This window comes from Drosophila obscura, unplaced genomic scaffold (assembly GCF_018151105.1).
Source record: "Drosophila obscura isolate BZ-5 IFL unplaced genomic scaffold, ASM1815110v1 contig_73, whole genome shotgun sequence".
NCBI lineage: Eukaryota > Metazoa > Arthropoda > Insecta > Diptera > Drosophilidae > Drosophila > Drosophila obscura.
Window position 1 is genome coordinate 742715 of NW_024542865.1, and position 12246 is coordinate 754960.

The 12246-nt window shown below is 43.7% G+C and overlaps 2 protein-coding genes across 3 annotated transcripts; both read left to right on the forward strand.

Moving 5' to 3' along the window:
- The first annotated feature begins 2058 nt into the window (after positions 1-2058).
- On the forward strand, positions 2059-9349 carry LOC111065200. Of its 2 annotated transcripts, none has more exons than XM_022353239.2 (3): positions 2059-2767; positions 8006-8381; positions 8450-9349. In XM_022353239.2, the coding sequence occupies exons 2-3, from the start codon at positions 8007-8009 to the stop codon at positions 8660-8662; spliced, it is 588 nt and encodes a 195-aa protein (XP_022208931.1). In that variant the 5' UTR covers positions 2059-2767; position 8006; the 3' UTR covers positions 8663-9349. The 2 variants fall into 2 exon arrangements, with proteins under 2 accessions (XP_022208931.1, XP_022208930.1); XM_022353238.2 differs by lacking the exon at positions 2059-2767 and adding an exon at positions 7399-7715.
- A 548-nt stretch (positions 9350-9897) lies between these two features.
- LOC111065199 (polycystic kidney disease 2-like 2 protein) lies at positions 9898-12121 on the forward strand. The gene has a single exon (XM_022353237.2). The coding sequence runs from the start codon at positions 9971-9973 to the stop codon at positions 12107-12109; it is 2139 nt and encodes a 712-aa protein (XP_022208929.2). The 5' UTR covers positions 9898-9970; the 3' UTR covers positions 12110-12121.
- The last annotated feature ends 125 nt before the right edge of the window (positions 12122-12246 follow it).

Consider the following 12246-nt stretch of genomic DNA (forward strand, 5'->3'; position numbering starts at 1 on the left):
TCTAGTTTTTTTTATAGCAGAGTTAGGGGAGCTTATTCGGTTTTTAGCGATAATTTGCCAAGTCAGAAGTTTCTCGAAAATATATGTACATATGTATGTACATATGCATGAAGCTTCGCCGTCTGTCTCTTAGGCTGCGCTTGCCCTTTTTTCTACTTTCTATTCATTCTTGTGTGTGTGTGTGTCCATATCTTCAGTCATGGCAACGAAGCTGAAATCTGAGATCCATTGCTCAACCGATAGCAAAAATAACATAACATTTTTTTTTTCATTATATAGCCAGACATAAACAAAACACTGGATACCTAATCGCACAAACGAATTCAACAAATCTTATTTAAAAAAACAATCAGATCAGCCATCAAGTCAGTCAGTTCAAAACTTATTTTTTCCTTTGAAATTTATTGTAAACAAAAAGGCTCAAATTCGCAGAATAAAACGAGAAGGAACGTCGTAGTACTCAGTTACTCAGTTAGTATGTAAATATGTAGGCATATGATATAGATTCTACATCTACCATTAAGATTCTACATCTCCTGCGCCAGAGGGCACTCGCGGGCAATCGAAACTTCCACTGTACGAGAAAACAAAATCTAACAGATTGGTCAGATTACTAGATGGCAGACGTCGATCAGATCGTTATCATAGTCAGAATAAAGAAATTAATTCTCAGTGGCTCTCCTGTCATGTGATCTTCTCTCACTCTCTCTCCCGCAAATATCCACATTTAGCTTACGATCCCTGGCGGAGTGAGCGAGAAATAATAGTTTGTGGAAAGATAAAATAATAACGGTCTGACAGTCTGTGTGTAATGGAATATTGGAAATATATGCACATTATCTACATACGAGTCGCTTCCCCATCGGATTTATGAGGACATTCTCAACGTGGAGAAGGAGTGTTTAAAAGCTGTAAAGCTGTCCATCCATTATGTTCTAGTAACCAAGGATGTGCATTAGGAACTTTTACTTAGTTTTCAATCATACATATGTATGTATTTTAATTTGTTGGTCTTTGGTTCCATTGTGCAGTGTGGGTGCAGAGTGTTCAGAGCGTGCCGATCACGTCAAAGCTCTTGAGCTCCGGACTACATGACCCTCTGCAGACCTAGAGAGTAAACCACAGGAAGGGGACTGTAATAAGAAGGTATGATCATGCTGCTCTCCTTGTGTATTCTACATATTCTACTCAAAAAGAGGCAGTCACTCAGATAACCATATCGTGTTATAAGTTTACCCTGGTAGGTATGAAAATTGTGATACAAGAGAGTGCGCCTTGTTCTAGTGATGCCATCTCTGAATAGGCATTCCAGTGACTTGTTCACCACTTGAACATTGGAACGTGAAATTCTATTGTGGTTTTCATGACGGAGATTTCTATTTTCTTAAGGGTAGTACAGAGGAAATCCCATTAAGAGCTGGATTTATTTATTCAATGAACAGCTTTTCAGCTCTCAACAAAACTTTGTGTCTGATTGAATGCAAATTATACTCTGGCATGCCATTCATAGCGATCGGCACCTTTCTGCCCATGCCTTGCGCATATCTGACAGAGAGCAAAAGCTGAGCAACAATAGAAACAACAGCAACATCAGAGAATCTTCTACAGAAGCGACAAAAACGTCATTGACTGTGTGTCGACGCACAGTGGAGACTATCAATTTGTTAACCCCATTTTTATTTATTCAAAATTTTTTTCATTTAAAAGCTGTCTAAAAATAATGAAAAAAAGCGATATCGTATTGGGCGTGTATTTGTAATGATCAGATTTTTATAAACATTTCGGAAATAAGTACAAATATATAACTTTTAATTTATTTGCATGAATGTATTGAATGTTGGTTTATTTATGTATCTGTTCGAAGAATCCCGAGGCTTTTCTTTATTCTACAGCTTAGGGAAATATCTTTCCAAAACTTCTCAGATTGTGATGGTTAGCTCGTTAGTTAGTTTAGAAGATATGATATTGGGGGAAAACCGTTACAATGGCCCCACTGTGCGACGTCGACGTGAGCAGCAGACGTGGGTAGAGAGAGTCGAAGCCAGAGCAGACGCAAAAGCGATCGGCACAGTTGCTGCTTAGTCAATGCTCGCCCTGGTTCATCCCGATCGGATCTCCGCGATTAATTCGAAAACCCATAAGAAAGGAGGAATAAATATCACAAATTTTGTAGATTCGCAGTGCGCGAACGGTGTTCCCTACGCTTATACCGGTCGTCTTCGGTTGTATTGCTCTTGTGTTCGCCTCGCGTCCCACTGCTGTCCAAAGTTCAACAGAACGTAATCGACAGAGATCCTGGCTGAGGAGAGCGCACTCTCCACGACCATCAACCACTTGCTCATAGTATAGTGGCGTAGTTGTAATGGTTCACGGGCATTGGATCCATTGCGTGAGAGTAGGCAACAGCTGCGAGGATCAGGACCCCAACCAACGCCAGGAGGAGCACTACGAGTACACCCAGAGCCAGCACAGATAGACAGTCCATTCAACTTGCCGCTGCACCGATTTTGTGGCAAATCAATCGAATCGCGTGCAAAATTCTCAATAATAACACAACATTTTCGTTCGGGCCTGTTGTTGTACATTTTGTTTTTGTGTCTGTTTTTTGTTGTTTTCAAATGTGCGGAAAAGACAGCTCGATTTGAAGAAGAGCAGGGCAGAGCAGAAGCAGAAGCAGCCAGCCCCCAAAGATATACAAACAGAGAGTGAGTGTGTTTGGTTGAAACGAGAGCGAGAAGAGAAGCTAAGCGAACAGAGGAATTCTCAAGTGAGTACGAAATGCCGACAAACATGTTTACTCCTCACCCTTCATCCCACGTCTATAAATAAAATTCACAAAATAGGAAAGGAGGAGACAGACAGAGACGGAAATGATGCTCTCTGCTCTAGTGTGTACACATGTGCGTGGTGGTGTATGTGGGCCATGCCATGCAATTTGGGAAGCGAAGAAGATTCGAACTATCCCAAAGGCAATGCAAATAACAAAAACAGGTGTTTTTGCCTTTCGATAGTGATAGTATCGCTCGGTTTTCGGAAAGAAGTTGCATCATTCAGCGAAAGATGCCACAGAAACACAGATAACTCCCACTGAGATTTCTTAACATGGCAGAACTAAAAATCTTTCCAAGTTTCAACAAAAACATTCATATTAAATGTACATATTTTTATGTACATATGAATGTATGTACATACGTATGTATGTATGTGAATGAGAATTCGAATCATCAGCCAGAAACAACAGATAAATAAAATTTATTGATAGCAGAATAGAATTCATTTATCTTGTGACTTTTATTAGTTGTTATATATGTACATACATACATATATGTATGAACATACATATGTATACATACATACATGTATGAAGTTAATGTATTTTCTTGGGTGGTCCAGCAGAAAACTAAAGCAAAAGAGGGGAAATTAAATTAAAAACAATTTTCGTATCAACTATTGTTCCAATTATGGCCAGGAACTACGGAAGAAAGAGGGTTGGCAAAAGCTTAAGAGATTATAGGGATCTATGCACAATGTGCATTGTACATACATATGTTCAGCTTTAAATGAGAAGTTCCCCCCCTTTGCAGGGAGCCATCCACCCTCCCTCGACACTCGGGCAATTTGGTCAATCAAAAGGCATCAACAACGGTTGACACATTCGCCCATTCACAATTTAACAACACTCGGATCCGATCAATTAATACATTAATAATACTCTCCGTGGTTGGATCGGCCTGTGGGGAATCATCGTCATTGCTTCATTCTGGTTCATGTATGGAAGGCTCATATGCACAGACACATCTACGTACGGTATAACTGGAAACATAAGCGAACTAATACATACATACGTATACGTACTTACATATATCAGAGTGACTCCCTTGCTAAGTAGGCCAGACGATTCCCAAGAATTTGTTCCGCATTGTGGGCGTTTGTTTCGTCAGGCGTCTTTTGTCTCTGCTTTAGTTTTATGGTTCTTGTTCTTGTCGTCACAATTAAAAACATTGCGGCTGTTGTGGTTGTATGATTGTATGCTCTATGGCTTGCCACACGACCGATAATGGTGAGGGAGGTCGGGAGCATCGTCAACATTTACCGACTTTATTATATGAATCTAAAACAATTGAAACACATAAAGTACCTCACCATGCAGCACCTATATCATATGAACTGAACGTCTGGGGCTGGGATATGACGCATTTCCCATTTAAGCAAATAGGGAAATTCACTCACTTTGTGGAAATCATATCGTTGTTGTCTTATATCTTTATGATATTTGTGTAGATTTATTTTCTGAGCACACCTTTAGCTAAAGAAAAGAAAGAAATTTAACAGAGAAAAAAGCATTACCCTATCGAGCTGACTGAAGATCCGTGTACGGCCTTACGAAGAGACAAAAGGCGAACGTCTTGGTCCGAAGACCCAAAATGAAAGCTTGCTCAAAAGAGAATTGCACATTACTCGAAAAAAAGTCAAGCAGAGTCATCAGTAATTCGATATCTGCATACATATACAATTTACTTACGAGTATTACCTACTATTCGGTAATGATATATTCTTATGTCTGATCTTTGCACTTGGACCCAATTGGGTTTCTGGGCCAGTGCCCAGCTGAAAAGCTGACACTCTATTCTATTCCATTCTCTCAAAGTCAAAATCACGCAGTACTCGTACAATAATTGCACATTTCGAGCAGAGAAACTCGTATACGATAAGCTATACTCTCAGTATGGTCAGAGCAACAACTATACCCAGACCCAGACCCATATAAAAAATACTTTTTACCCTGTTTCCCTCAATGGTGGCATTTTTTGTGGGCGTGTATGTCTATTAGAGTCACAAGGCTAATTTGTATTTTAGACGATTTATTCGTTTCGTCAGGCAGGGGCAGAGGCAGAGTCGGAGTCAGAGTCACAGGCAGATGACACTTTGACGACTACGTGCCTGGTGGTGACATGCAATAACGTATCGAGATTTTCTATTTAGCAAGCCTGGGAAACTGCCTTGTTCTGCCTTGAGTACCCTCCCTATATGATCATTTATACGAGTTTATCAAGTACACGTACATACGAATGTATGTATTTACATGCATGCCTCTGGTCATTGACTCGAGCTGATGCTGATGCTGATGAGATGCTCTTCATTCACAAGTGAAAATATGCAAAAATTATTCAAAATTCTTGTGGGCACGTAGTACTTGGCATATTATCTGGCACTGGCACTGGCAATGGGCAAGGGGTAGCGGGCGCAGAGCTAGACCCTGAGCGGAAGTCTACAGATTCTGACGCAAGACGGAAGTTGATAGCTCAAGCAATGATTTGTATTTGTATCTTCAACTCTTACGTAAGATACCTGTATCGGTGTCTGCAATTGTTTTCTGCCAAAGAAAGGCGAAAATTACAATAAATACCATAAACAATTGATACGAGTAGTTTCTTTTATGGAAATTTTTAAGAAGCTTGAACAAATAAAAATAAAATAAAATAAAATAAAATATATATACATACACATTATGCATAAGTAAATTCGAAGAGAATTCTAAGAATTTCCTAATGTGCATACAATATATACATACATATGTATGTATGTATGTTTATCCAAAAACCGATCCCCACGAAACAAAGCTGCAACGAGTACAAATATAGGGAAGGGGGTTATTGCGCCCTGATTTCGGACAACGGCTCACTTACGTAAATTGAAGGAAGTCCTTACATCTTTGTAACGGCTCTTTGATCCAGAACTGGGTCCTCGCCCCAAAACCGGCAAATGATTCATAAATTCGTTGATTCGTTGACAACTTCCCCACATTGGGGCACTAAATCATTCAAATGGAACTGTTAGCGAGAAGTTCCTCGTAGTGGGTACGGTACGACCAGAACGAGGGCGAATGACAAAGTTGTTACAACCGGTTGTACATTCGAATGCATGTATGTATGTATGAATGTATTTGAGGACAGGCCCTGCCACGGAAGAGCGGGGACAGAGGCGTCTTATCAGTGCGAAGCTGTCTGGACTGATAATGATGCAGACTTATGGACATTTCCATATAGTATTTGCATTTGTCATGTGAGCAGTCGAGGGATGCATAGGTAGACAAACAAGAGGGCCCAAGCGGGGTCCAGGGGAGACAGCTCATCCTTGGCTTTGTCCATTTTCCATAACTTTAACTTTTGCAGCGCTATTCACGAGCCTTTGCATCGTGTCTTGGCGGTATCGGCATCGGTATCTCCTCTGCAGTATCGCTGGCAAAGTTCAGACAACTTTCAGATAAAGTTCAAAATATATTGAATGAGGGGAGCCGAGCCGAGCCGATCCGAGCCGGTGGCAACCGGTTACGTTGGCTCTGTTTCTGCTGGAGCTTTTGTGTCGCGTCTAGATAAAGCCCGACAAGAACCTTAATAACTTCCCTGCTATCATTATTTTCTTTTGCAATTACCAGATCTCCTCCTCCTCCCCCTCCTCTACCCTATACCATCTACTTGGGTTCCCCTCGCCAGTACCACCCACCCCGCTGGTATTATGCGGACTGCGCACACGACCGCATTGACAAAAAGTATTTTCTGCTTCGCTTTTCATTCTTGAAATGCAATTTAATGATTTTTTTCGCTCTACCCCTTGAGCATAAGGCAGTTTGGGCATTTCGGTTCTTTGGGGATTCGGGTGCACATAGGTATAGACATATTTCACTGGTATATGTACCCCCGCAGTATGGCAACTCCTGGGTACCTCGCCAGTCAGCAGTCCATCACTCGACGTACATACAATTTCGCTTATGCTCGCTGGCCTCGGCTGTGTGGGACGCTTTTCCAGTTGGATTCAAAGACTTGACCGGTCCAGTTCGCCCCAAATCGGTTTCAGCCCGACCAAGCTGACTCGTGTTTAATTTCTGTTGTTGTTTTTCCCTGTGAAAACGAAGCCGAGACCGAATCCGAATCCGAATCCGAAACCCAATGCTCAAGTGTTAATTGACGGCCATGGCAACCGAAGTGCAAATAAAATGCGTTGAAAAGTGTTTTCCATAATAATAGCTCATATCACGTGCAGTCGGTGGCCTCTCCTTATCGCTGGTGTAAAGTGAACCCTTCCCCTGCGAGCCAGCCCCAGTTTCTCTCCTGGCACCAATCTCTCCTCCTTACATTGCCCGTTGATAAGCTTGCCCGACTGCGAATGATGTGGGAAAACAGGGAGACGAGCAACACAAGTTTGCACCGCATCGAGCGATCCCACTGATCTCATCTGGTTTTCATTCGCTGCTGATCGCTAGATGCGCTTATCTTCTCAGCTGTTCTCAGCTGTAGCATGCTTATGGCCGAGATTTCCAGCCGGTGAATAATAGGAGTCATAAATGCAGTGCTCTAATAAAGCTGAAGGAGTATCAAATTCCTACCTTAATCATTGCCATTAAAAAACTGTTCTCCGTGGTGGATAAACTCTTCACAACTGGATCTCTAGTCCCACTTTGGGCACTTCCAACTTTCCCCCAATGGATTCTCGGGAAGATCAGATATCCAAGAGCAAATATCCATACGCAAAAGGTTTCTTTTTGAAATCATTGAATCAATGTGCAATTGAGAAACTAAAACTGAATAACGGCAGCAATAAATTAATCAATTGATACCAATCGAAACAAATCACACAGAACGAGAGGGAGAATCTCAAACCGATATCGAAATGCGCCCCGTCTGTGACTTGTGGCTGATTAACGCCTTTGATCCCAGGTATGACCCCGTACAACATTTCGCCACACCACTAGTAATAGTAATAGTAATAGGAATAGTAATAGTAATAGTAATAGTGATAGTGGTACTAATATGTGAGGGACTAAGCAGCTATTGTTTGACTATCTCACCGACTACTGCCAGCATAAGGGCGAGAAATCGGGCCATCAAAAGAGGGTCTCGGGTCTCAAAGCCATTCATTGAGCGTTAAAAATTACCCAAAGTTCCCATCGAATAAACATGAGACTAGACTGACTAATTATCTGTGTCACCCCCTCTCTGCCTTTCAGCATGGTGCTACAGAACCACAATACAGTCGTGGCCCGATCTACACTGACGCCGAACAGCAGCAGCCATAGCTTTGGGTCCCACGCAGGGATGGGCCGGGCCCCGCTAAACGCCGGCCCTAGCACACAGCGTCCGATAGTGGATCTATTGGTGGCCATGGTGGCAGTGCCCGTCCTGATCCTCTGCGCCCTGCAGCTGGAGAAGAACCTGCGCGACAACAGCGTAGAGTCGCGCTGGCTGGTCTTTGCGCTGGGCATCGGAATGCTGGTGATCAGCGTGATCATCTGCGGCTATGTCACGCACCGCATGGGCGTCTGCATCTGGGCAGGGCCCATCGACGAGGCCGGCAATCGAGCCACCAACGGAGCAATGTCGCATGTGAGTAGAGGCAGAGACATTAAGATCCTGACGCTGATTTTTAATTGGAATTCCTTTTGCCCCGCCAGATCAACTCCCAAAACGATGTGCTGCGCATTGTGGACACACTGCCTCCCAGCTATGAAAGCGTGTTGAAATTCGAGCTGCCACCACCGTCCTATGACTGCCTGGTGATCGATCTTGACCTGGACCAGAGCAAGGATATGGAGCCGCCACAGACATCGTCCAAGTCGAGTGCCAGCCGCTCGACATCCTCGACGGAAGCCATTCTTCACATATAGGACGGTGGAGGGGGGGGAAGAGGCGACCATTGCGGAGGAGGAGAGAGAATTAAGAGATTTTCCCCAGCAGGCAGCGCAACGGCTTACTATATTTGACCCACGGACCCACGGACCACACCCAAACGTTGGCTCAACGTCCGATACATTATCATATATACATATGTGTGTAGCTGCATCTGTACACATATCTCTAGCGGCTGGCTTACCTATAGCCTTGCACATAGCATTGTGGCCTTGTATTTACTTCGGTTCTAAGCACCTAGTATTTTTTTTATTTTTTATTTGTAGAGCATATGTACATACATATATTCCTCAAGCCACACAACCACAGCATCTAGTCCAGAGTTTTACATAGCCCAAAACGATAACGGAACAGAACCACACTCAATGCTTGGCTTTGAGCCACCTTTGGCCTTATATTACACATACGCACCGTGGGTGCACGTGCAGGCAGACCTGTGGACACATGCATACGTACATATTCACTGAATGCCAAGGAAGGGCGGGAATCAAATTACAGGGTAGTTGCCTAGTACTTATTCAATAGTCCATAGCTGAATACTGTACATAATATTGCGTAAGTTAAGATTACCATATCGTTATAGCAGTAGCGACTGTAAAGAAAACAATATCGAGCAACGTTTAGTGTTGCTAGCCACAAATAAAGAATTCCTATTAAATTTATTGAAAGACTATCAATGCCTCATTTCTGATTTATGATGATTTTTATTATTTTATGGTTTCAAACGAGCCCGAATTCTGATAGAGAGAGAAGGATATACATATATTGCAGATATATTCCCACAGGAGCGAGACATGCCTTCAGACTGGAATTATTCAAGAATTTTACACAAAGTTTTTGACACGTAAATAGTTCATGCTGCCTAAAATTATGCAGCCATACAAAAGAGTTTTAAAATCCCAATAAACCACGCGAAACTGTTGCATCGGAAAAGCACTTTACTTTTGGCAGCGAGGGAGGACGGTGGTTTGCTTTTGGTGCTTCCACTTAAATCTCTAAGCATTGACATTGAATAAAGGATTAATAGCAATAGCAGTCAAAAGCTGTAGCACAAGACCGATGTAGTCAGCGACTTCCTTCACTTAAATCTTATTATATTCACGAATGGAGCAGCAGCAAGAGTTCTGCTCTGTACGTAAGTTGTACAAATACACTGTTTTTTTTTTTTTATCAGAGCTGCCTGCTGGCTGCCTGCCAGAATCGTAACTGTTATTTGAGTCCTGTCAATTCATATTTCTCAGTCTGTGTTGTTTGCTTAATCGTCTTGAGGCGAAAAGTTCTCGGAAATGGACTCACAGCATCAGCTGACACAGTTGGCTGGCTCTAAAAATGTCAGCATCGGGGAGATGACAATGACCTTGCGTCATGGACAGGCGCTCCAGGCGCCCCCGGATCCCAACACTGTGGCGTCTGAGCCACAAGTGGAAGCAGAGACGCGGAATGCGCCGAGTGTTAAGAAACGCAAGTTCGGACGAATGTTTCTTCCCCTGAAGCGGAGAGGATTGTGGCGCAAGCACCGAGCTCCCCAAGGCCTTAAGTCGAAGACAGCGCGCATTCTGTATACCACCGATGAGCAGGTGCGCGCCGCTCTCCTGGAGTTTCTGGTGTTTATCGTCTTTCTGGCCCTCACATCGCTGATCACTCTCACCGTGCGGAGCCCGTACATGTTCTACTTCAACGACACGACAAAGAAACTGTTCGTCACTCGCTGTCTGGTCGTGGCGCCATCGGTTACCAACTGCTTTGAGAAAATTCTCACTGTGTCGGATTGGTGGGACTACTTAATATATAACTTTTTAATAACACTGCACGGAGATATGACCGAAGACGAGGAGGACGGTAAAACGGCCAATTCCGTAAGTGAGTCCGATCCAATCGAAAATCTTCGAGCACGCCGATTTATGCACGAGAATCTGCTACTCGGCCCGCCGCGCCTCCGCCAGGTTCGTGTTCAAAAGGAGAGCTGCTATATGAGCTGGTACTTTGACACCTGTTACGAAGACTATTCTTGGGCGGCCGAGGAGAGAGCCGGGTCACATAAGGGCTCCCCGTACAGGACGATGGGCGAGGCCGAGGCAACACCGTTCTGGACTCTGCTCGCTTACTACAGCTCTGGCGGCTACACTGTGGACCTCACCTACAACAAGGAGAATAACCTGCAGAAGATAAATGAACTCAAGACCAGCAATTGGCTGGACCGCAGCTCGAGGCTGTGTCTGGTGGAGTTCAATCTCTTCAACGAGAACACGGACATCTTTCAGAGCGTTAAGCTAATCGCTGAAATTCCCGCCTCGGGGGTGGTCATACCCCAGGCGCGTTTGCAAACAGTCAAAAAGTATTCGTTCTTCACCGATCCCGATCCGAAAATGACTGTGTTCTATATTGTTTGGTATTTAATGATCATTTACTACACCATCATAGAGATCAATGAGCTGCGCCTGGCGGGATTCAAGGCGCACTTCAAATCCTTTCTAAATATTCTCGAGTGTTGTCTATTGCCGATTTGCTATTTGGCATTGCTATACAACGTGTGGCACACCTTCGAGGTGAAATCGCTCATAGTCAGGGCGCAGAAGGAAGATGTCTACCAGAGCATCGACGTTCTCTGCTTCTCGAACATATTTTATGTGAACATGATGGCTGTTCTGGCCTTTCTCGTGTGGATCAAACTATTCAAGTTCATTAGCTTGAACAAGACACTGGTTGAGTGGACAACGACACTGGCAAGGTGCTCCAAGGATTTGGCTGGCTTCACCCTGATGTTTGGCATTGTTTTTGTGATCTATGCCAGACTGGGACTTCTGCTCTTTGGCAGCAACCATCCAGACTTCTACAGCATAATCATTTCAATGTTGACTATGATACGGATGATCTTGGGCGACTTCCGGTACAATCTAATCCAGGAGTCCGATCGAGTGATAGGGCCCATCTACTTCATCACTTACATACTGCTTGTGTTTTTCATATTGCTGAACATATTCCTGGCCATCATCATGGAGACCTACACCGCGGTGAAAAGGGGCTCTGCCATACAGGGCACTCAGTTGGCCTCCTTTGTGTATAGGAAGTTAACGGGCGCCGTCTACTCGATTTACTGTCGTATCTTCAAGAGTCGGATCAAAATGGTTCACGCCCAGCTTGTTCGGGCCAAGCCTTTTCGTACAACAAAATCACGCCCTTCGCCATTTGGCAAGAAGGCTGATCTGGATGTCACCACGTCAGAATTTGAGGGTCCTGTGCGAAGGAAGAACTTGACCCCAGCGGAGACAGTTTACTTTCAGTCTATACCAAAAGACGGCAACAAGAAATCGTTTCGGGTGAACCAACGCATAACACTGCTTGAAGAAGTTCTGGGGAAGCTGGTCTCCAAAATGGATAACATAACGAAAAGCCTAGACAGAGTCTACGGTGAAAGTGACCTATAATAAATACTCCTACGCAGTAAATGAATAATAATGTGATAATATACAGGGGGAGCCCTAGATGCAGACTGTACTTACTCTAACTGTACTCCCTCTCTCTCTCCCTCTCTCTCTCTGTGGCAAACTTAAAGGTAGTTTAC